The sequence below is a fragment of the Rhinolophus ferrumequinum genome, chromosome X (genome assembly GCF_004115265.2).
Source record: "Rhinolophus ferrumequinum isolate MPI-CBG mRhiFer1 chromosome X, mRhiFer1_v1.p, whole genome shotgun sequence".
Taxonomy (NCBI): Eukaryota; Metazoa; Chordata; class Mammalia; order Chiroptera; family Rhinolophidae; genus Rhinolophus; species Rhinolophus ferrumequinum.
This window is the reverse complement of record NC_046284.1, coordinates 6,317,526-6,341,890: the sequence shown is the minus strand read 5'-3', so window position 1 is coordinate 6,341,890 and position 24,365 is coordinate 6,317,526. Positions and strand designations below refer to the sequence as shown.

Below are 24,365 nucleotides of genomic sequence, written 5' to 3'. Positions count from 1 at the left end.
CGAGCCAGCACCTTTCTACGTGAGGCCCAGAGCCTGGAAACTGCTCTCTGGGACTCTGTCCCCACACCATGTCTTGGCTTTAGTGAGCTTAAGGCCAACCCAAAGGAGGTGCCTGAAGGCAGCTGGATTTCAGGACTGAATAGAGGGGAGCTGGCAGAAGCCATGAGAAAGGATGTGCTCTCTAAGGAGAGCCCCGAGGGGGACGGGGTCCTCTGTTGGAAACAGTAAGGCTGCAGAATTGGGCAATTCTCAGGTAATCAGTGTCCAGGCCAAGTGCAGAGCCAGCAGAAGACAGACTGCAGGAGACCGCCCATCTAGAGCACTGTAGAGAGGTTTTCTTTTGAAGGCAAGTCTAGAGGGAGGCTTTAGTCAGGGGCAGCCCAAGGAAAGGTCTTGAACTTAGGGGAGGAAGACTTGAGCGGGTGGGGTCTGAGTGTCTGTGGGCACCTTCAGGTGCTGTGGAAGGGCTGCTGGCAGGGCCTGGACGAGCACCCTGGTGACCGAAGGAGATGCAGCTCATGGAGGGCAAGGGGAGGGGGAAGCAAAGAGCAAGATGCACAGTCGAGTCTCCTCACCTCCCCCCAGGTCTGCCCCTCCCCTCCTGGGGGAGGAGCCCCCACCAGCACCACTTGCATCCATGTGTGCCCCCCCCGCAGATGGCCTGATACTCAAGGAAGCTCCAGTTCCACGTGTCAGCCTTGCAAAGCCTCCTGGTCTCCCACCTCCCAGGGCTCTGGGGTGAATCACATGGGGAGGGCTGCTTCCTCACCCATACCCCAATCTGAAAATCCTGACCCTTGGGCCTGCCTGACCTAAGAGTGGAAGCTGGACAGTAGAAGGGAACAGAGAACACATAGACAGGAGCGAGGGGCCACAGCAGCTCCCGCCGCCACCTCAGAAAGCCGGGGTCTCTGAGTTTGGTCCCAAGCAAATCCCTCTGAGCCGCCCTCATGGGCTTGTCTGAGGAGCCAGTAGGCAGGGGGTGGGGGACGAGGAGGTCTAAGTCCAGGGCCCAATTAAGAGATCAGATGGTGAAGGGTTTGGGAGCTTTTAAGGTGACGAGGCTGATCCCGCAGGCTTGTATAAATTGCTGTGACCCCCAGATGGCATCAGGGCTGGCGGGCATCGGAGACAGGGTTTTCTGGAGCCATGGCCCAGCGGTGGAACCCCCAAAGGCTTTCAGGAGGGGAGCCACAGGCCAGCTTTGAGGACAGCACCCAGGGGAGCATCTTCATCTACACCAACAGCAACACCACCAGAGGTGAGACAGCAGGTGCCAGAGAGGCTGGCTCATGCTGGCTGGAGCAGCCCCCTGGGACACCAGGCCTAAGGGGCCATGGGGGAGTCTGTGTTCTGCATATTGTCACCAGCCGAGAGGGTCTTCTCCCTTAGCTTTATTATGACATGAATGGGACTTTCCTTTCTGAATAGAAATGGACACCAGCATATCAAATATGCATTTTCAAACCACAGAGACTTCCCAGACCCTTTGAGAATCGCTGTCCCAGGAAAGTTCATTACTCTTGCCTTGTGGCCCCACACTGCTGGGGAAGGAGCCGGGTCTGACTCATCTTTACATGTCTTGAAACCAAAAGGAGGCAAACACCAGGAGCAGGAGGCTTGAGGAGGGGGGTGAGTGACTTCTAGAACCTTAGGATCAGAAGAGACTGTAGCGGTCATCTTCCCAACTCCGTGCCAGGGCCCGCAGTCTTAGGCTGCAGATTCCGGTGGAAGAAGCCTGCTCGGCTCCCAGGGTCGCCTTTCTGCTTTGAGCTGGCTCGTGCCAAGAGAGGGCTCGGGCCCAACAGAAACGGAAAACTGTTAAGGCAGCTAGAGTTCTGCCCTGGGAGTGGCCCAGTCCAACAGCTTTGCATGTGAGCCGTTCAAAGAGCTGAGGACACTAGTGAGCGCCAGCCCCTGGCCGCCTCCCCAGGTCTCTCTTCCAAACCAAAGACCATTGGCTCCTTCAAGAACATCTCATGTGCTGTGGATTCTTCAAGGCCAGGGCAGTGATCAGCAACAGGGTTCCCGGGCCAGACTGGTTGAGAATCCTGAAGTTTGTGTTGACCTGTTTGCACCCCAGAATAGCCATGAAGGAGATGAAACAATGCTCGCCCTGGGGGCCCCTGGGGCTTCTTCAACGCCCAAGATTCATTTTTGTGAATTTTCCCCGCAAAATTCAAGTATCTAGCAGAGTAGAGGTAAGAGTATAAGGAAGCCCCGGGTATGGATCACTTGTCTTATTTCATCTGTAACCCTCTCTCCTTACCCTTCCTCCTGATTTCTAGCAGCAGAACCAAGTCATCACACCATTTCCTCTTTTAATCTTCAGTACGCATGTCTAAGGGGAAAGGTCTCTTTAGAAAACATAACCACAATGCCATTATCACACCTCAAAGATAGCATCAAACAGTCAACATTTAAACATTTTTTTCAGTCTGCTTGAGTCGGGGCTCAAATAAGGCCCACACGTTCCCATTGATCGATATGTCTTTTCATCCTCTTTGAATTTAGAGGTTCCTCCTCGACCTCCTTACAATTTATATGTCAAAGAAAATGAGTCATTTGTTCCTGGACTCACCCACCTCAGACTCTGCTGACGTCTTCCCATGTTCTCAAGCAGTTGATCAGAACGTCTGCTGGGAGGCCGGCTGGGTTTTTGGGGTGTTTTGGCAAGACCGTGCTATTAGGAGGGTGTCCCTTTTTCTGGGGTGTTGGCAGCTGCTGAAGCCCAATGCCAGGACCCATTAAACCACTGGGAATTGCAAAAATAGCATTCTGACTGTCTTCATCTGTTAGCTGGACTAACAGACAAAGAGAAATTGCCCTCATCCACTAGTGGGTTCCCCAGGGGGTAGTGTGTATGGAAAAGGCGGGAGAAATGCTTGATTCTTCCTCTTTCCCTCTCCCATTTCAAAATAACGACTTGGCCCCCCAGGGGAGCCAATTGGGTTTGACCTCTGTGTGTCCTTTCTCTCCTACCAAGAATCGTGGTCTCCAGGGCTTTGAGTAGAAGCAGAATTTGAATATCATTTAATTAGTCATTTGCTTTATTCCCCACACACTCACAATGGTCTCGTAATGTGACACTAACACAACTGCCAACAATATGATTACCAAAAACGTAACATTTGAACAGGTCTTTTTATCCGTAGGTATCCGTAGGGTATATGCCACTAGGTTCACCTAGTCAAGCTAGTCTCTTTTCAAGTCCCTTAGAATCATCCTTCTCTGTGTGCTTATGCCACCAAGTGGCTATGCAGTTGGGTCCATTTGTTTCATTTTCTTGTTTTCAGGGATTGCTTTTTAAAATTTGATTTTGTTTTATAATTGTGTAATAAAATATTTATAGGGCTTTCAACTAAAATCTAGAAAAACAAGGTATATTGGAAGAAATCTTGCTTCTCTGCCTGCCCCCACATCTGATTCCCTCCCTCCCTGTGGTTCTTTGCCTGGGTGTTCACTGTGATACCTTTGTCATGCTCATCTTTTTCATGAAATGAGTCCCAGAGCTTTCAGGAGGGAGGGGCGAATCAGGACACCTGCTCCAGTGTCCCTTCTCTCTGGCCTTCCACATTCGTAGTGCTGCTGTCCTCTCACCACCATGCACGGCCCTTGTCCCCACCCTGTCCAATCTGGACTCCATGGACCGTCTGGGAAGGACACTCAGGCTGCCTCATTTTGAAACTGCTCTGGCCCCTTGCATTTGCGTGCAAGTTGGAGTGTTCCAAACACCTCCCAGTTCCAGTTGCTATTCTCACGCTAAGCCTCTGTACCTTTTAAGTAACTCCAATACATACTAGAACGTCATAGAGGTGCGTCATGGTAGTCTCAAGGGGCCGAGTTGACTCAGCTGGGGAATCTGGAAAGACTTCCAGAAGCCAAGGGCATCTGAACCAGGCTTTATGGTATGGAAGGAAAGAGGACCCGGTAACAGGGGAGAGCGCGAGCGGAGATCCAGCAACAGAAAGACGTGGAGCGCGCACGGGAAGCAGTGCAGGCGGTGCAGGGGGTTCATGGGAGCAGAAGCCTGCCCACAGCACTCCATGGGGCTGGCCCAGCATGCTGGGGGTGGCGAATCCCAGGAGGGAACGACAGCCAGCAGAGATGCTGAAGAGTTCCGCTTTGTTAACTTCAAGGATGTCCCTGCAGGTGTCCAGCAAGCCATGGCCTCTGTCCTGAGAGACAGGTTGTTTGCAGATGGGCAAATCTAGAGGGAAAGAACCAGTTGCAAAGGCGGTGCGCAGGAGAGGGGGGGTTGAGGGGAGGCTCTGACAGGGCGGGAGGGGTGCGACGGGCGTAGCTGTGCAGGTGAGTGACGCTGCTACCTACTCTGTACCCTCCTGGCCCCAGGCCCTTTTGCAGGCCCTAACTACCACATCGCTCCCAGATGGGTGTACCACCTCACCAGCGCCTGGATGGCCTTTGTAGTCATTGCCTCGGTGTTCACTAATGGGCTTGTGTTAGTGGCGACCATGAGGTTCAAGAAGCTACGCCACCCTCTGAACTGGATCCTGGTGAACTTGGCAGTTGCTGACCTGGTAGAGACCGTCATCGCCAGCTCCATCAGCGTTGTGAACCAGATCTATGGCTACTTTGTGCTGGGCCACCCTCTGTGTGTCGTGGAGGGCTACACTGTCTCCCTGTGTGGTAAGCCAGCCAAGGGCCCGGGCTCGGGGAACACCCAGCCTGCTGTGCGTGAAGGAGACACTCACATGACAGCCCCCCAGGTGTGCCTGCAATGCATGCGCAAAGTACACGTTGGAAGGGAGACAGACCCACGGGGGAAGCTGGGCCAGGGTCACCATGTAGGTGTGTGGACTTGCAGTCCCACACAGCCTGAGTACCTGCTCCGAGATGGGCTCTGCTCGGGGACAGCCCGTTTGGGGCCGTGCAGCTGGCATATGAGGAAACAGATATAGAGCCAGGGGACCCCAGCACAAGGTGGGAGGGGAGGGCTCTAGGTACCCAGAACAGAACGCCCACCCAAATCAGGGACACGTTCCCTTTCAGCTCACCTGTGTTGGCTTTCCCTAGGGAAAGAAGCAATTCCCACATCCCTTTCCCCAGCCCCGTCACTAATATCTCTGTGGGCCACGGCTCCACTCAGGTGGACGTTGGCTGAGAAGAACCCGTGTGCGGGCTTTGTGCTGGGCACCAGGCATACAGGATTCCACACACAGGGCCGAGCCCCAAGGTGCTCCCGTCTTGAGGAGAGGGGGCCCTATGCCAGAGAGGGACTACACAGTGGCACAAGTCCTCTCAGAGGACCTTGTCCTGGGGGGGCGATAGAGGAGCTGCATCTTGAGTCAGCAGGGTGAGAAGGAGGCTGGTGCGGAGAGGTTGAGGAGAGCTGGGCTCAGTCAGTGGTAGGGTGGGCAGAGGACTGGTGAACAACGAGCCACCGCTGAGCAGACAAGAGGCGGGCAGGTCTGGGATGACGCACTCAGGAGCAGGACTTTAGTTTGGGCGAAGGAAACTGGAGGGGTAGATCCAAGAGGAGGCTGGAAAGTGGAAAGGAGGCTGAGGGAGGGAGGGAGCCAAAGCCACATCGGTAGGAGTGGCGAGGAAGCTAGAGTAGGAGCTGGATCTGTCGCCAGTTGGGTACCTGGTGAGGCGAGGTGGTTGCCAGGAGGCCGGGTTTCTCTCTCAGGGGCCCACGAGGAAGAGGAGGACAAGAAGGCCTGATGAGGCTGAGGTCCCCTCCGGGAGCCCTTGCACCATGCCCCCCTGAGAGAACAGAGGGCGGCAGGTTTATAGCTCAGTGTACACCCAAGAAGACAGGGAGCCCAAGGGCCATAGCACTCAGCACGTGCAGCCTGTCTCCAGGCCCCCGGCTGTCAAACCAGCCAAGGCTTGCAGCTTCTGTCCCATTTTTCAACTTTCGCAGGGCCACCTGGCCACCACGCCTTGGTCCCCAGCTCCCACGTCTAACTTGGGCTGGTCTCATTGCCACCTAAACTGATCTCCAATTCGGATTCTCAGGAGGTGGACAATATACGTAGAAAAAGGAAGAGACACTAGGATAGACAGGAGGGGCCTGGGGAGGGAGGAACCTGGCCCCAGATTTGAATTACTAGTGGTGTGAGCTCCACTAAATTACTTTACCTGCTCTGCTCCTCCTCCGTTGTCCCATCTGCAATATGGGGGCAGGACTCAGGAAGGAAGATTTAAATGAACACACTGAACCCGCCCACAACCCTATCGGGTAGGTACTAACGTGATGCCCACTGTACAAGTAAGGACCACCCTCCCCATCTAACTGCCTCTTATTTTACAGCTGATAACCCAGCGCTCTCCTGAAAGCATAGAATGGGAGTTACCGGGAAGGTCAGGCAGAGAAAGCACGTCCCCCAAGTGCGAGTGCTCCGTGCGCCTCAGTGGCGGTTGAATGGCCACAGAGTGGTCTCTGTGTCCATTCACGGCTAGCTCTGGTTCTGCTTGCGGTCCATTCTTGGGTCGCCCAGCTGCCGAGCAGCCAGTACTTCTGCCCCAGTTTTGGTGCCATGGATGCCCCTTGGCCCCCTGGGGAAGCCTATGGACCCCTTCTCCGAAGAATGTTTGCAAATGTGCACAATGAGATCCATAGGATTACAAAGGAAGTCAATGATATTGAAATATAATTATCGACGTATTAAACAGTAATTAGCAACAGTCCTTTGTTTAAAGTATTAGTATTAAAATTATAACTCAATTTAATTATATTATAATCCAATAAATAGCATTAGAAGTATTTTTTAGAAGTATTAGTGGCACCATTCTTCATTAAAGTATCAAATAACTGGATCGAGCCTGACAGCCACTGAAATTTCAAAGTGGTAACGAACATAGTGATGTTGGGAACTGTCTGCCACCTCTGTAGAGTGACCAAGTCACAGGCACTGCTGATGCTGTCACACCCGTACTGGAAGGAAATGCCAGTAGAGGTTAGGGGAAACAAAGATGTCGTTCTTCCCACCCCAGTTCATGGAGCCCAGAATTCTGCACACAGACCTCCAGAGACTAAGCAGGACGGGAGACACTGTCCCCGCCTACCAAATGGTGGTAGGCGGTGGGAAATTAGGGGATTGGGTTCCAAGTGCCTAAGGAATGCATGTGTCTGGGCAGAAGGGGCACAGCTCTTGGCTGGGACCATGGCAGTGGTCACGCTGGTGTGTACATGGCCATTGGGGGGTTGCCTCAATGGCATCAGAGGAAAGGCTGGTGGCCAAGTAAAAGAGAGGGGAAGCGAGATGGACGAAGAGGCTGAATGAGAGGGGGCAAGGAGAGGCCCAATGGGGGAGGACTGGAAAGCAGGTGTTAGAAAAAGAAATGGACCAAGAGACCCAGTGCTCCCTGCACCTGAAAACACTCTTTGGAGAATGAGGTTTTGCAGGTAGTTGGCGGGGGAGATGCCTCTTCCTGTGGAGAACCGTCAGCAAGTTTGGATGGAAGAAGCGATGTGGGAGGCTCAAAGCCGTCGTCTGTTGGCTCTCCCCTGCAGGCATCACGGGTCTCTGGTCCCTGGCCATCATTTCCTGGGAGAGGTGGCTAGTGGTCTGTAAGCCCTTTGGCAACATGAGGTTTGACGCCAAGCTGGCCGTCACAGGCATCGCCTTCTCCTGGGTCTGGGCTGCTGTGTGGACTGCCCCGCCCATCTTTGGTTGGAGCAGGTAAGGAGGCCAGGGGGCCAGGAAGGTGCTTTGGTAGGACGGAGCGGGGAGGGTCCGACTTGTGATTCCCTTTGCAAATGGCTTTCTGTCTCTGGGCCTCCGGGGCCCCATGAATAAGGTGAGGATGGACCTGACTCTCCCTGAGAACCCTTGGAGCATACAGGGTCCATGAATGTGTGCACCTGGCTGGCTGCAACATGGAAATGGGCCCCATGGTCTCCAAGCCTCTGGAAATGTCTGTTTCTCCCAAATGCGAGCTGCTCACGGAAACACATGGAGAAAACACCGACAACCTCAGGCCATGGGCTGAGCTAGTTGACCCCAGAAAAATGATTTGGGTATTCACACATGTTCTTAGAAGGCAAGAGGATGCCTTGCCCTTCTCTTGTAAAAGAGGGGTGTGCTTGAGGTCATGAAAATGTTCTGGAACCAGATAGTGGTGAAGAATGTACTAAGTGCCACTGAATTGTTCACTTTAAAAATGGTCAGTTCATGTCATGTGAATTTCACCTCAATTAAAAACCAAAAAAAACCCCCCAACCCTACCTGTCAGCGGCATGCCTGAGCTGGCGGGGTGGGGGGGCCCAGGTTGACCTGCCTGCACCAGGACAGGCTGCCAGCCCTTCTCTCCAGGTACTGGCCCCATGGCCTGAAGACTTCCTGCGGCCCAGACGTGTTCAGCGGCAGCTCGTACCCTGGGGTTCAGTCGTACATGATTGTCCTCATGATCACGTGCTGTATCATCCCACTCAGCGTCATTGTGCTCTGCTACCTGCAAGTGTGGCTGGCCATCCGAGCAGTAAGTCTCCATGCCCTCCTGGCCGTACCCCCAGCTGGTAGGATATGGAGGGCCAGGGAGGTCTGGGTAGGGACTGAGAATCACCCAATCCGCTCTCTTGCCCCCAAACCAGACGTGACTCAAGCAGTTTCTTTAGGGCTGCAGTGACAGCCCTGCGTCCCTTGTCCTTGTTCCTATAGGACGGGAAGGCACTGCCCCCGCCCTCTCCCCATGGAGAGGCCCAATAAGGGAGCAGAGCTGCATTACTCCTGACCCAGGACAGTTCCCCGGGCAGCCAGATCTGCAAGTGAAAGCCGCAAATCAAGGGGTATTTTAAAAAGGCTGCCAGCAGAGGGCCCTTGTTCCTTCACGGGCGGGTGGGCAGGCTAAGGAGTGGTTTCACAGGTGCCATCGGCCTCCAGGCTCACTCTCCTCACCCTCCTCCCTGGGAAGCTGATCCCGTACACAGCCAGTGCCCCCTGCATCTCATCCCCGCATGCTGAGCTACCACTGGGGGCCCTTGTAGGAAATCAGAGAGAGACAGGAGGTTGAGATTGGATCCTGGGGTGCTTAGAGCTTTGCACTCCCCTTGTGGTCCCCTGAACATCATAAGCTGTCCCTTTATCAATCAACTAAGCTACAATTAGCTTGATCTGGATGTGCCATCTGTTCCTGTTGGGATCCTGCTTGGCACAGGTGGTAGAAGGCCCTTTGGGGTGGTGCCTTTCATATATGAAGCTGCTCGTGTCCACAATCGGATCAGCATGTGTTGATAAGCTCTCTCTAAAGTGGAGGCTGGGGCCTCAAGATAAGCTCCCCTCCCCTCACTGTCTTTAGCCTGTGATTTGCCCCTTTCTTCCTCCCCCTACCCTGTCAGTGGTCAGGGATCAGAACTAAAGTAGCTGGCTCCCACACGTGTCCAATCATGGCTTGGGCCATGTTACCTCTGGGTTGTGGAGCCCAGGCTCCAGAACGTGTCCCTCACGCCCACTCAGCCGCATGCCGTCAGTCCCTGCCCTCAGCAGGCAGTGGCCAGCCTCTGAGTCTTCTTCTGCCCAGCCCATCAGACCTGAGCACAGGAGGGGACACGCTGATAACAGAGCAGGTGAGGCCAAGAACAGCCTCCTTAGCTCCTTCTCCACCTCCTAACGGGAGCCAAGCTAAGCCAAGGGCTTGGAAGGCCCCGGCTCCGGGCCGTCTTAGCCAGGCCCAGCTGCTACCTCAAAGTCTGCACAGCTCCTGAGATGCCACCCTGGACCAGGCGTGCACTCAGTCAGGTGGGAGCTGGCCGCTGGCTGGCTGGCTGGGGTGCTGTAACGGTGGACTCATCTCCTTCTCCCCACGACTCCCCATCCCTGGACCACCCACCTCGCACTGCCTCCCAGACTTGCTGCCCAAGCAATAGGAACACGGAGTCCCCTCAGATACAGAGCGTTGAGAGACTCCCACTCACTGTCCCCTGGCACGACTCTCTGTCTCCCCCAGGTGGCAAAGCAGCAGAAAGAATCCGAGTCCACCCAGAAGGCAGAGAAGGAGGTGACGCGCATGGTGGTCGTGATGATCCTGGCATACTGCTTCTGCTGGGGGCCCTATACCTTCTTTGCATGCTTTGCTGCTGCCCACCCTGGCTATGCCTTCCACCCTCTGGTGGCCGCCCTGCCAGCCTACTTTGCTAAAAGTGCCACTATCTACAACCCCATTATCTATGTCTTTATGAACCGGCAGGTAAGTCACACCTTCGGTGGTGCAAACTGGAAAGACCCCGGAAGAGCCCCGTGATGGCTTCCACCTGGAGTCCTGTCTGTCCCCTGGGAAAATGACCAGGGAAGGCACAGCACGTGACCCAGCCCCAGGCAGCTCTCCCTCTGGGTCCTTTTATGTTCTCCGCCTAAGGGTGGGTGTTGCCTGCAGCGCCTGCGTGCTGCGTGCTCTCCCCTTCTGTTGACCTAGAATTCAAACACCCGAGGATTGCCTGGACACGACTACATTTACCGTAGGTGTGCACGTCTTACGTTTCTAGGCGCAACTCCTCTCAACTTTCATATTTTCATCTCCAATCCCGAAGTCCAACAAGGACACAAAAGAGGCCCTTCTTTGCTGCACTGACCTGTGGTTTTCATGACTTCAAGGGGTAGTTCAAGGGGGACACACGGTGGTCCTACCCAAGGTCTTGCCAGATGGCAGCCATCGTGGGCTGGCAAACTGCCCGGGACTCCTAGACTTCTCAGCAGGTTACAGGTGACCATTGAGGTTCATCATCTCACAAGCGCAATTTGCCTTATTATTCCTTGAGCCCATCACGTCCACTTCGTTAAGGTGCAGTTGTGATGTGACTGGATGGTGGCCAGGAAGGTTCATGGGTCAGAAATGCCACCCCCTCAGGGACCTCCCATTTCACCAGTCCATTCCTTCCCACTGGCTCTTCTCGGGGCCTCCATTTCACAGTTGTCCCATGGCTCCGCCCCCTCCAGCCTGGTCCTGACTCTCTGTGGAGTTCCTTCAGCATGCCTTGTTTTGGTAACATTGAAATATTCAGTAGGACCACAACAAATTCCCCAGGACTCCACTGCTGGCACCTCAATACCCAGAGTGCAGTTCTTCCCCTGACCCGTTCCCTGTCTTGTACATGGGGCTCGTTTTAGGTCTGGCTTTGTCTGTGGAATCCTAGGCTAGCTTACCAAGTCCTGTCTTTGCTTGACTCTTCCCATTCTCCCCAGCTGTCTGCACTTCTGGACCTTTCCAGGCATTCGAAGCTTTCTTTCACTCTTTCCACATTGTTATCACTTCCTGTTGCATTCTGAGAACTTTCTGGAATGGAACTCCATGACGACAGGAAACTTGGCTCTTTCTATTCACTGCTGATCCCCTCCAGGACACAGTCTGGTGCAGAATGGGTGCTCAGCAGGTAGAGGCTGAGTGAATGTGTCAAATGAATTCCTCAGCCTCATCGGCCAGCTGTTCAGCTGAGTTGATTCTGCTGTTCAGCCCATTTCTTATGTTACCGATTTCAACAATTAGGTTTGTTATGTTTGAGAGTTTTGATGCTGGAGGGAGCTGGAGGGAGTCAAGAAGAGGCCTGGAATATAACAGGAAATGCATCTGGTCTGTGTTCTCAAAGTATTATGGTTAGCTCAGTGATGATCTGAGATGTAATCTGAGAAATGAATAGGGCCCAGATCTCTTTAGGGACCAAGCAGCAAAGAGCAGGGACCCCCTGCTGCCGGACAACTCTCTAGGCTAAAGTGATGAGGTGATGGCTAGACTGTTGTCTACCTAGTCCTAGCCTGGCCCCCAAATTGATGAACTAGAAACAAGATGACAATCACGTTCCCTTGCACTAAAATGCCTCTTCCCGGACATTCAGGAGACAGGTCACTCTATGTATAGGCCCCTTCGCTGGCATCATCTTCAGTCACTGTGTGAGTTCCCTAGGCTGCCATAGCAAACTCCCACAGACGGGGTGGCTTTAAACAATAGAGATATACTGTCTCCCAGTTTTGGAGGCCAGAAGTCTGAGATCAATGTGTCAGCAGGGTTGGCTCCTTCTGAGGGCTCTGGGGGAGAATCTGTTTCTGCCTCTCTCCTAGCTTCTGGTGGGTACTTGCTGTTCCTCGGTTTGTAGACGAGTCACCCTGATCTCTGCCTTAGCCTTCACATGGCCTCCTTCCCTCTGTGCCTTTTGTCTGTGTCCAAATTCCTTTCAGCATGACCTCATAGTAATGTACATCTTAATCACATCTGCGAAGATTATTTCCAAATAAGGTCACATTCACAGACTTGAGGCATTAGGACATGGACGCATATTTTGGAGGGACACGATGTGACCCACAATAGTTACCATCAGCTGCTGAATTAGATGACACAGATGACCAAAGTGTCAGGAATAGACTATCCCCACGTGCGAGGAACAACCTGAGCCTTCCTCCACCCACTCTGTGGGGTTTGGAATAGTCAAAGAAAAGCTGTTGTCATCCAGGTGACACTTAATGAACGCCTTCCTCCGAATGCCCCAAGCATTACATAAGCAGGGAACACTGGCCCTTCCTGCTTTGCTGAATAATACTTTTTGTCCTGCCAGTTTCGAAACTGCATCTTGCAGCTTTTTGGGAAGAGAGTGGATGATAGCTCTGAACTCTCCAGCACCTCCAAAACGGAGGCCTCATGTGTCTCTTCGGTGTCACCGGCATGAGTAGCTCCTGGCCCCAACAACAAAAAGATCTGCCTCCTACCGGAAAACGTAACCCCCGTCCCACTCACCGGGGCTTTGGCTACCACCCCCACCGTCCCTTCTTCTCCATCCCTGTGAAATAAATGTAGTTTCTCTTTGCCAAAAACAAGTCACAGAGGCTACCACTGAAGTTTGGGGCCACCTGAGCCTCTGAGTATTCAGTCACTGAGTCGTAAGAGGGTGTGAGGGGTTTAGAAAGGAGAGTAGCTCTGCACTTCAGAGACTTTAATCGTTTCCAAACCTCATGTCTGCAGATGGCATGGATGAATTGTGAGAAAGGGAAGTGTGAGGCAGGTGGGCATCCGCACACCTCTCCTGGGGCTGGTGCTGAGGAAATCCAGGGAGACCTGAGAAGTGGCTTTCTAGGGAGGGCTGGCTGGGCTCCCTGACACCTGGAAGGGGGAGGAGCTAGCAAACCCAGGCCCTTTAGGTCCGTCTGATAGTGGATTAGAGGCCTTGGAATACAGTCTTCACCCAGAGGGGTCCCAGGCCTGCCAGTGCAGGGCAAGGGTGGCATGCCACTTCTGCCAGGCCAGGACCCCGAGACCGATCAGCATGAGTATGGTGCATATGCGCAGATGCGAATTCACCAGCAGCAAGGGGCAGGTGCACACAGTGGCGATGAAGACGAGGAGGATGGTGGCCAGTGTAAGGAGCAGGTTCCCGAATCGGAACAGGAACTGGGGACGGCTACGGAGGCTCTCTGTCATCTCCAGTTGGGTCGCTTGCTGTAGCGTTTCGAGCTTGGATATCCGACTCTTGAAAGTCTCCATGACCTCCTGCGGGTGACAAAACCACATGCTCTTGCCAGAGATCAGAAGGGAAGTGAGGTCACTTCCCTGAGTTCCTAAGGAGTGCGCAGCAAGTGTTGGTGAGCTGAAGATTTAGGAGGGAGGTGGAGAGCCCAGAGCACATATATCCTGGGAGGGCCTGTGTTTCCCCGTAACAGTGAAGGTCTCCCCTGACATGGCCCTCACCCAGTGCGGCCTGAGACACAACCTGGCCATGAGAGAGCTGGCCCAGGACACGAGTAAGGTCCGAGGGGGTGGGAGAGAGGGAGGCTTTCTGGCACAGGACAGGGAAGTCCTTCACCCACTTCTTGCTACCTCAGGGTCAAAAGCAGGGGCTCCCAGCGGGTGCTCCTCACACCAGCAGCAGCTCCTGGGGACTCGTCAGCACCCCCTGCAGGTGGCTCTGACGCACCTTGGAGTATGAGAACCACAGTGCCCCAGTTTCCCAGATCAGCTAAACTGGATGAGGGGAAGCGCGGCATGAACACAAAGCTGGGGCACTGCTGGCTGTAAAACAAATGTGTGAGTTGCCACTGAGCCCTCAGCAGGGGCACAGCGTGCGGATCATGTCTTTCCTTGATTTGGAGGGTATCAGAACAGATTAGCTCATCCTTTGTGACTCTCATCCCTGCATCCTTCTCACTGGCCATTTCTCCAAAAGAGCCCGCATGAGGTACTCACCCACATTTCCTTGGCTCTCTCATAGGACAGATAGACCATTTTCTCTTCAGTGCAGGCCAGATGCTGTTTGAGATGACAAATCTCATTCAGGTGCCCCTGCAGGTAGACATTCACCAGTTCTTCCAGCAACACTGGTCTTGGGAGCAAAAGAGAAAGTAATACTCCTGAGTACCCTGCCCAGAGCTCATGCTGGTGGAGACAGTCCTACGTCAAAACTAGACCTGGGTTCAGGGTTCCGCCTTCCTCCTCTTGCCCTAAGCTCTAGTCAAACCCTGCGTCCTCCTCCTCCCGTCTGCACCTCAGCCACACCCACACTGATAGTCAGGTATCTCCTACCGGTATATATCATACCTCTTTTGTAAAAGCTTTACCAAAATAGAGATAGACCAGAAGATTTGTACAAATCAAAATCTAAATTACTCTCATATGCTATTAAATTCCTTACATATTCCCAGCACCAGTGTTTGGCATGCAGTAGTTATTCCATCAAAATCTGTGGGTTATAGAGATGGAGCAGTTACAAGAGACCACATAGTGTATGATTCCATTTATATGAAATGTCCAGAATAGACCAATCCAGAGAGACAGTAACAGAATAGTGGTTGCTGGGGGCGGGGGAGGGGGAAGGTGGGGAGCAACTGCCAATGGGGACGGGTTTCTTTTTGGAGTGATGACAATGTTATGGTCTGCAATGAGACAGTGGTGATGGTTGCACAACTTTGCAAACATACTAAAAACCACTGAATTGTACACTTTAAATGGATGAATTTTATGGTATGTGAATTATATCTCAATAAAGCTATTATTAAAACAAAAAACAAATATAGTCTCGTAGTAATGGTTGCACAACTCAGTGAATTTACTAAAGATCATTGAAATGTATAGTTAAAACAGTGCATTTTATGGCACGTATATTATATCTCAGTAGAGCTGTTAAAAAACACAAACAAAACATCACTACTTGTGGTTTGTGGCTACGTATGTAAGTAGAAAAAGTATAAAAATGTGCATGGAAAAGGTAAATGCCCAATGAGGATAGCCAGGTGGGCAGAAGTGAATTTTTTAAAGTTTTACTTCTTTAAAAAAATATTTGGGGGCGACCAGTTGGCTCAGCGGTTAAAGCGCAGTGTTCATAACACCAAGGTCACCGGTTCGATTCTCACATGGGCCAGCGAGATGTGCCCTCCACAACTAGATTGAAGACAACGACTTGACATGGAGCTGATGGGTCCTGGAAAAACACACTGTTCCCCAATATTGCCTAATTTCAAAAAATAATAATACATTTAAAAAATAAATAATATTTGAAGCAAAAATGGTCAATGTTAAGATTTGAGAAAGCTAAGGGGTGGGTATACAGTGTTGCTCCTGTTACTCTCTACATTTTCCCTGGGTTTAGAATGTTTCCTAAGTTAAAGAAAACTTTGAGGTTACTCATTTTGGCACCAAGAAGGACAGGCCGGAAGGATAGATGTCGGGTGGCTTCTAGCACTGTCATTTAGGGAAGAGCCAGGAAAGGCTTGACCCGAGCCAGGGCCAGTGACACTGGAGAAGAGGAAAGGGACCGCAGACACAGACTGCCTGGAGCTCTATGGAGAACAGAGCCACGAAGGAGCAGGCTGATGACCATGGCTCTGACGTGCACAGGAGCGTAACCAATGGTGCTGCTGCACAGACAGGGAACGTGAAGTGAGGAGGTCATGTGGCCCTGTTTCAAGGACTTGACTGACGCCCACGTGGAGATGTCCCCTGGGCAGCTAAATAAGCTGAACACTCATATGTTGAAAGCCACTTCGTCAAGAGCCAATTCACAACAGCGTTTCAAAGAACATTCCACGAGTCTCTGCCCCTACTGCCCACAGCGAGGGGGAGATGGCAGGATGTCCACCCCAAAAGTAGATTCCCTACAACTGTCTTTCCATGAACATGAAGGACCTAGCCGCAACATTCAAGATATTAACTATGTTCAACTATATTTTCATGAATACGTTCTTCACAAATATGAAGTCAACAAAGAGATTCTTCATTATTACATTTATAAGAATGTATAAATATATCCTCAAACGTATTCTTGAACAGATTATTGAGTAAGAAGATATTAATTCATAAGGATAGTCTCTCAGTCCCCCCTTCTCTGCCTCCAGACGCCTCGCCCTCTGGCAGCACCGTCTGGGCTCTCCTCCCTGTCCCTCTTTTAGTCAAGGATCCCTCTCTGTCCAGCTCTTAAGGTCGCAGAGGCAAATGGAGCACTCCAGAAAATGTTCTTACGAAGACAAAATGATGACCAATCAAAATGCCTCCTAAGTCTTCCAAAGCTGTGAAGGCCGTCTATAACACAAATTGTCCTAAACTATATTGGTACTGCAATACAGTATATTCTTGACTGCACCTAAGGATTGGCTTTTGGCAAATTGATCTAGAACCTAATGGTCCACAACTTGGAGACGTCTGAGATGGAGAAACAGATGTGGGGTAGGGTACTCAAGCAGCAGGGGACAGTAGATCTCCTCTTGAGCACGTGCAGTCCCTAACTGCAATCACACATATCCTTGTAAGAGGAGGACAGAAGGAGCTTTTACACACGGAGAAGAAGGCTGTGTGAAGACACAGCAGAGACAGACATGAAGACGCTGGCCTTAACGACTGCAGTGATACGGCCACAAGGAGCCAGATAGCCGCCAGAATCCGGAAGAGGCCAGCAGCAGATCCTCCCCTCACACCTCCAGAGGGAGTGTGGCCTGCTGACACCCTGACTTCAGCCAAGTAAAGATGATTTCAGACGTCAGACCTCCAAAACTGTGAGAGAATACATGTCTGTTGTATGAAGCCACCACGTTTGGGGTAATTTGTTATGAGAGCTTAGGAAACTCCTCCAGGGTGTCTCTGGTATCTAGTGGGTAGAGACCAGAGACACTGCTCAACATCCTACAATGCACAGGACAGCTCCCACAACACAGAATCGCCTGGTCCAAAATGTCAATAGTGTTGAGGTTTAGAAAACTGGGCTAGGGTGACACAATTTGGAGTTTAGGGCCCACCAAGTTGTGGTTGCATTTAAGAGGCTGAAATTTCAAAGACTGACCATACCAAGTGTTGGCAAATGTGTGGAGCAACTGGAATGCTCATACACTCCTGGTGGGAATGTAAAATGGTGTAACCATATTGGAAAACAGTTTGGCAGTTTCTTGAAAAGTTCAACATACTCGTATATCTACCTTATAGTCCAGCAATTCCACATATGAAAACATATGTTCCCCAAAATACTTATACCAGAATGTTCATAGCAGCTTTACTCATAACAGCCCCAACTGGCAGCAGAGGAATGGATAAGCAAACTGTAGTGCATCCACACAATGGAATACTGCTGAGCGAGGAGTGAACTGCTCCAACACACAACTTGGATGAATCTCAAAATAACTACACTGGGTGAAAGAAGCCAGACACAAAGGACTACATCGTGTACGATTCCATTTATACGAAATGTCAGAATAGACAAATCCATAGAAACAGAAAGCAGATTGGTGGTTACCAGGGACTGAGGAAGGCGGGAATGGGGAGTGATGGGGTCTCCTTCTGGAGTGATGAAAATGTTCTGGAACCAGATACAAGTGATGGCTTCACAGTATTGTGAATGCACTAAATGCCACTGCATTATGCACTTCAAGACAGATAATTTTAGTTTTGTGAATTTCATCTCAATTAACAAATAAAAAAGAAAGCCATCTTGAACACAAACAGATTTACCTGTGAGAAGTGTCATAGGATTTTTCAGTTTGAAAGTTCAGTTTGTGACACACCAGAGAAGACATGACAATCACAGGGGCCTGAGTGGTGACCACACAGGAGTGGAGACCAGGTAACACTTCACTAACTTGAATACATATGTAACATGACCTTTCCATGTCTGCATCTAGCTCACATAAAGGATTTTAAAAGTATCTGAAGGATGAATATATATTTAAACATGCGACGAATTCCTGTGTCCCCCTCCCCTAGCTTAGGAAGCCACACAGCCAGGCCAGGCCAGGTTGACATACTCTCAGGTTTGCGCTTGCTAGCCGTGTGGCCTGCTTGCGCCTTTCTGAGATTCTGTTTCCCCATCTGTAAAGTGGGCATCTGAACACTACAGGTGAACAATGCTATACGCTCCCTGCTGTCACTGTTATCACCTAACGTCATCTTCAGCCCCTTGTCCATTGCTCTTGGTAAATCTCAGTCCTACAGACCTGCTTTTTTTGCTTCTCATGTATATTCATCAGGGTCACCTAACTGCTGTAGCCAACCACCAGAAAAATCTCAGTGGCAGAACACAAAGTTTATTTCACAGTTCAATGGTGGTGGGGGCGTCTAGCTCAGAAGGACTATCTTGTAGATTCACAGAGTCTGGGGGGAAGTAGGTTGCCCTGCTCCTCTGCACACCTGGCAGCTTCTGACTTGCTAGGGGGTTAAGAGCTCACCTGAGCACAACAGTCCGGTTGGCCTGGGCAGTATAGAAATGTGTGCGGATGTGTATAACCGCCACTGAGCTCTGGTCTTCCTTTTATACAAATCCAACCTTGGAAATGTTATGTCGACAAAGGGGGCTTTGAGAGTCACAAGATTTTAGATTGGGTTGCCGTGTCCAATGAAAATCAGCTCCAAAAGAAAGTTGTAATTCTGATTGGTTAGCTTACTCGACAGTGGGTTGCCCCATAATACTCTTGAACTGCCCTTTATGGATTTTTCAAGCAGTGTAAGTGCGGGAAGGATTTCCCAGTGAGAACAGAAAAGGATTGTTCCCCACGCTTCTTCCCCACATACACGCAGGTACCGAAGGGACTGCAGAGTTCTTACTTCCATGAAAATGCTGCGAATCTGGGCTCATCTAAGTGAATCCCACCCACCCACCCCCTTTTTGTTCACTTATTTAACATTTATTGAGTATCTGCTAAACGGCAGGCACAGCTTTAGGCATGAGAATTACAGAAATGGACACAATAAAACCCCCTTTCTCAGTATATTAGAGAGAAAGGATTAGAGTTAATGAAGTCAAAAGACTTCAGGGATCACGGGAGGGTGCGTGGCACCCTTGGTGGCTGGTGGGACCCTGAGAAGTGACCAAATTGGAATGGAGAGGGTCCTTCGAGGGACTGAGTTTGCCTTTGGGTGGGGCTAGTCTTGTCTTAGATGAAAATAAAATTGACCCACTGCACAGTGGGGAGAAAGCATTCCCCAGAAGGCAGTCATTTGCAGAATAAACGTCCTACACGGGACCTTGGGCCCCAGCTCAGCCATGAGCACCAGTGAAGGGATCGTGGCTGGCGAGGTGACTCCAGTCCTTCCGCATCATCCCAGCAGACAGGATGGCAGGACACCTCCCTAATTGATGATGGCTGTCTGCTGGGCTCACCGCCACCTCGGCTGTCTCCCACCACCCCACTCAGAGCAGCAGCTGCAGGACCCTGAGCTGGACCCTGAGCTGGAGCCTTGTGTGCCAGCAGAGGGCCAGGCTGGTATGCAACCTGGGACATGGGACGAGCCCTCTCCACTGCGGGGCCAGTGGCCTAGAGGAACACTGAGCTGCTTCTTCCCCTCTCCTCGGCTCCCCATCACCCTCCTCTGGACAGCCCTGGGGGCTGTCCCCAGAGCCAAGGTGCCAGAAGGGGTTCCATCTCACTTGCATTTCTCCTCCTGAAGGGACTCCACCAACACCTGCAGGTCTGTCAGATACTTCTCCTTTAGACTCTGATAGGACATCTGGAGGCTGAGGTGTAACTTCTCTACTTCTTTCAGCTCTTCCTTCACCTTCTGCAACGGCAGGTTTCGCTGCTGGGCCACGCGCTTTGTCTCTGAGGACTTCCCCTGCTGCAAGGCTGGGAAGTCACTCCCCAGAGGGGAGTCGCTCACGATGTCAGACAAGTTGGTGGACAAGCAGTATTCCCCACCTGGTTTGTGGGGCTCTGAAAGCGGGGCCTTCTCACTGGGCTGCTGGCAGTTGTCTGGGCTGTGTTCCTTGGGCCGGCAGCCCTCCTCCAGCTCCTGCAGCTGCTGGTGACACTGGTGGAGCTTTCTTTCAATGTGGGCGATGGTGGCAGAGGCACGCTGGTTCACCTTCTCAAAGGCCTGCCGGATGTGGGGGGCCTGGTGCCGATCCGCTTTGGATACCAACTTGATGTAGCCCATGGTGTTCTCATCCCGATTGGCCTTCTCCACTCTCAGCTGCTCGGAGAGGTAGAGGATGCGGTGCTGGATGTTATCCTGTAAGTTCCGAACCAGCTCCCTATCTGAGAGGCTGGAGTGGCCACTGGGGCCATCCTCGCTGGATGACAGGGACCTGCACAAGGGCAAGTTGGAGGACGGGGTTGCACTTGGGCCCTTCGTGTATTCGCCCTGCATTGGGAAACAAATCGCTAAGTGGGTACTTGTGTGAGCTGCAAATAGTAGGAGAATTGAACACATTATTGCTTCACTCTATAAAAATACTTACATGTATGCACAGAAACTCACATATACAAGATTTATGCATTCAAGGTGGACCCAACACAGACTGAAAAAGTTGAGTTCATCTGGGTCCCTCTCCCCTCCCTTTTAGCATCCACTCCTTTGTCTATAGGTGAACCTCATCACAACCCCCAGACAGCTAGAATCCCCCGCTCCACACCGACCCCTTCTGTTCTTTGGCTTCTTCTCTTTTAAGAATTACCAGCTGTGCACCTCATTCTATAAAAAACTGTTCTTGTAAAGTATGGAATAAACTCGTTCCCATTAAGCCATGTGCCTTGTTGTATTGCTACTGCTAGGCAGATAGAAGAGGTAGGCAGAGCGCGTTGCATCCTAACAGTCTCGTTCCTTCATCCAATCATTCCTTCAACACCTATTTCCTGAGTGCCTGTCACATAGTACAGAAGCCAAACACATTCCTTGCTCGCATAGAGCTGATATTCCAGGGTAGAAAATTCTATTGTGATGCAAACAAACGAGTCTTTCACATGGCAAAGGATAACAGAAAGAGCACCTTCAAGACAGAGCCCAGTCCAAATCCTGACTCTACTACCACTCCGGGACCTTGGGAAAGTTAATAAACTGCTCAGAGGGTCAGTTTTCTTATGTCTAAAATAAAGATTGCCATAGCAACATAGGTAGAACACAGTGGACCAGGGCAGAGTGGACGGTGATGAGCTAGGAGATATCGGTGGGGTCAGAACAGGTAGAGCCTCTGCTCTCCTACTTTGGAACCATAAGTGCGTTCACGATCATTTTTTATCTGAAAACACTCTCCCAGTAACAAGTCAGGAGTGATTGCATTGTAATAGATAGCTTGGTTCTGTGTATTATATGCAAATCATACCTCAGTTTAAAAAAATACAATGTGATACCACTATGCATCTAGCAGATTGGGAAAACGTAGAGTAACAATAATAAATATGGAGCCACAGAAACTCTCAAACACCCCTGATGGGAGAGCAACTGGTACAAGCACTTTGGGAAAGCATTTGGTAATATTGTAAAGCTGAAGGCATGCAAACCGAATGGCCCAGCAATTGCATTTCTAGGTATGTCCTAGGGAGACAGCTACACTAATGTTCTCAATAGCCACCTGCATGGAACAACCCATCTGCCCATTGATAGTAGAATGTGTAAGCGAACGGTAATACAGGCAACAGTATACTACTATACAGCAATGAAAATGAACGACAGCCTTGGAAGCATGAATGAACAAGCATAATGTTGAACAAAACAAGCCAAACACAGAAGAACCCACACTATATAGGGTTCCATTCAAATCACGTTCAAAAACAGGCAAAACAAAATGATGTTGTTTAGAGATGCATACACAGGCAGCAAAGCTATAAAGAAAAGCATGTGCATTGGTAGCATAAAAGTTAGGATAGTGGCTCCCACTAGGGTGGGAGAAGGGGTTGAAGATTGGGAGAGACACGTGGAGGCCAGGGTGCTTGACCTGAATAGTAGTAAAATGTATGTTCACCTTGTCATTATTTCCTAAACTGTGTGTTGATGTTTTCTGGACATTAATGTACATATGCCAGATTTCACAATTTTTAAGTTTTTAAATGTTCAATATTTGGATTTAATAGATTAGAAATGGCTGGAGAGAGAATTAGTAAACTGGAAAACAGAGCTAAAGAAAGCATCTAGAATGCAGCACACAGACACAAAGAAATAGAAAATTTGAAAAAATAAATTGAAAAACAGAAGTCATGGAAGGTAAAGTTAAAAAGTCTAAAAGGAAAATCGAATTGCCATCTCACGAGGAGAAGACAGAGTGAGGCAGTGGTGAGCTTGTAAGACACAGTTACTAAGAACTTTCCAGAACTGATGAAAGACACAAATCAAAGAAGCTCAATAAATCCCAAACAGGAAGAACAGAAATTGATCTACACATAGACACAAGATCTTAAAAGCAGCTAGATTTAAAAAGTTGATTACCTTTAAAACCATGACTTTTAGACTGAGAGCTGACTTCTCAATGGCATCAATGAAATTCAGAAGACAGTTGAATAATATCTTCAATATGCTGAGAGAATAACTGTCAGTGAGAAAAAAAAATAGGTCACATTCAAACAATCATAAGTCAGAATGTCTTCAAACTTTTCAGCAAAGCACTGGGAACTAGAGCACAATGAACTAATGCCTTCCAAATTGGGGAGGAAAATGATTTTCCAACCTAGAATTCTACAAACTGTCAATTTGTGAGGTTAGACTAAAGACATTTTCCAACTTGGAAGTACTCAAATAGTTTACCACCTCTGGATTCTTTCTCTGGCAGCTACTGGAGAAGGTGTTTCACCAAAACCAGAGAGGAACCTGAGAAAAAGGTAGAGATAGAATCTATGAAACAAGGGCCCCAAGCCAAAAGAGAGGCAAATACAATCTCCAGGATGATGGCAGGGGAGTCTAGGCTGGCGGCTGGGCAGTGGGCCTGGGGGGCAAGTCAAAAGGCTCTAGGAGAGAGCGCTCTGAGGAAATGAAACGAATGAAATGCCAGACATCTTTGACCAGCTAGAGAGGAGACGTAGATAGTTGGCAGAAGTACCTACCTATATCACAGAGAACAAACAACACAGGGATTGGGGGAAACAGGTATTAACTGAGGAAAACAAAATGTCAGGAGAGAAAGGAAACATCACCAGAGTAATGACTCAGCTGTGACCAGTGTTTCCATGGACTTAGTAATGTGAACACCAAGGAAAGATCTAACTCAAATCACTGCATACCATACTGAAAGGATGGAGTAGGGACTGAAAGAGCTATATCATCATCCTTTATAGTGAGAAGTCATTTGATAATTCCTAAAATATAAAAAATAAAGCAAGAGCACTATAAATAATTTATTTAGAGAACTGGAGGTAAATGCCAAGAAACAGCTTTAAAAAAGGGTGGAACGTACTTGATTCTGGAGAATGGACAATTGGGTGGATGGAAGCCAGGGATTGCTATTTTTTGTCACAAACATTGTAGAACCATTGAACTCTTTGGACCAGGGGTGGGCAAACTGTGGCCTGGTTTTGTACAGGTGTGAGCTAAGAATGGTTTTTACATTTTTAAATGGTTGAAAAAAAAGTCAGAAGATTTTGCGATGTGTGAAAAATTACATAAGATTCAAATTTCAGTGTCCGTAAACCAAGTGTGATTGGCACACAGTCAGTCTCGTTCGTTTACATATTGTCCATGGTTGTATTTGTGCCACCACAGCAGCCGAGTTGAGTACTGCAACAGAGACCATATGGCCTCAAATATTTACAATCTGGACCTTTACGGGAAAAGTTTGCTGACCCCTGCTTTAAACTATGTTCATATATACCGTTGATAAATGAAAGAACTAAATAACTGTTTAAAAACGAAATAAGAAATAAGGAAAATTAAAATTTGTTAATGACTTGTTCTATTCGGGAATTTTATAGATATCACATAGAACTCAAAATTGAGAGAAGAATGTTGGTGGAAAAAAATTAAAGGTAACCACTAGGACAAAGCCAGGTACACAACATCCAAATAACCAAGGGGAAACAAAAAAATGGAACTTGAAATATCCACACAAAAAATAAAAAGGAAGGAAGGAAAAGAAACAAGATTGCAGGGGAAATAGAAAATATAAAATAGGATGTCAATAAAGTGTGATTTTCAATGGCTATATACCATGTTTTTAAGACTCAATACAGTAAATATATCAGCCCTCTACATATTGACCTACAAATTCAATGAAACCCTAATTAAAAACCCAATAGGAATGTCTT

At 49.8% G+C, this 24,365-nt stretch overlaps 2 protein-coding genes across 2 annotated transcripts; one reads left to right on the top strand and one right to left on the bottom strand.

The window, feature by feature from the left end:
- Nucleotides 1–1,069: 1,069 nt before the first annotated feature.
- Nucleotides 1,070–12,620, top strand: LOC117023026 (long-wave-sensitive opsin 1). The gene is made up of 6 exons (XM_033107445.1): nt 1,070–1,261; nt 4,354–4,650; nt 7,484–7,652; nt 8,286–8,451; nt 9,916–10,155; nt 12,509–12,620. The coding sequence occupies exons 1-6, from the start codon at nt 1,150–1,152 to the stop codon at nt 12,617–12,619; spliced, it is 1,095 nt and encodes a 364-aa protein (XP_032963336.1). The 5' UTR covers nt 1,070–1,149; the 3' UTR covers nt 12,620.
- A 508-nt stretch (nt 12,621–13,128) lies between these two features.
- TEX28 (testis expressed 28) lies at nt 13,129–22,569 on the bottom strand. Its single transcript, XM_033105143.1, has 4 exons — nt 22,558–22,569; nt 19,787–20,499; nt 14,131–14,266; nt 13,129–13,437 (listed from the first exon to the last, which is right to left on the bottom strand). Exons 1-4 carry the CDS (start codon nt 22,567–22,569, stop codon nt 13,129–13,131), a joined length of 1,170 nt encoding a protein of 389 aa, XP_032961034.1.
- Nucleotides 22,570–24,365: the final 1,796 nt, after the last annotated feature.

What these genes read in the sequence shown, in the direction of transcription:
- LOC117023026 (XM_033107445.1), top strand. Translation starts at nt 1,150, where the DNA reads ATGGCCCAGCGGTGGAACCCCCAAAGGCTTTCAGGAGGGGAGCCACAG. An exon ending in CCCATCTTTGGTTGGAGCAG is followed by an intron (nt 7,653 to 8,285) that starts GTAAGGAGGCCA and finishes CCTTCTCTCCAG; the next exon opens with GTACTGGCCCCATGGCCTGA. An exon ending in ATGTCTTTATGAACCGGCAG is followed by an intron (nt 10,156 to 12,508) that starts GTAAGTCACACC and finishes TTGTCCTGCCAG; the next exon opens with TTTCGAAACTGCATCTTGCA.
- TEX28 (XM_033105143.1), bottom strand. An exon ending in CTTCAGGAGGAGAAATGCAA is followed by an intron (nt 14,267 to 19,786) that starts GTGAGATGGAAC and finishes TTTGCTCCCAAG; the next exon opens with ACCAGTGTTGCTGGAAGAAC. An exon ending in AGAGAGCCAAGGAAATGTGG is followed by an intron (nt 13,438 to 14,130) that starts GTGAGTACCTCA and finishes TGTCACCCGCAG; the next exon opens with GAGGTCATGGAGACTTTCAA.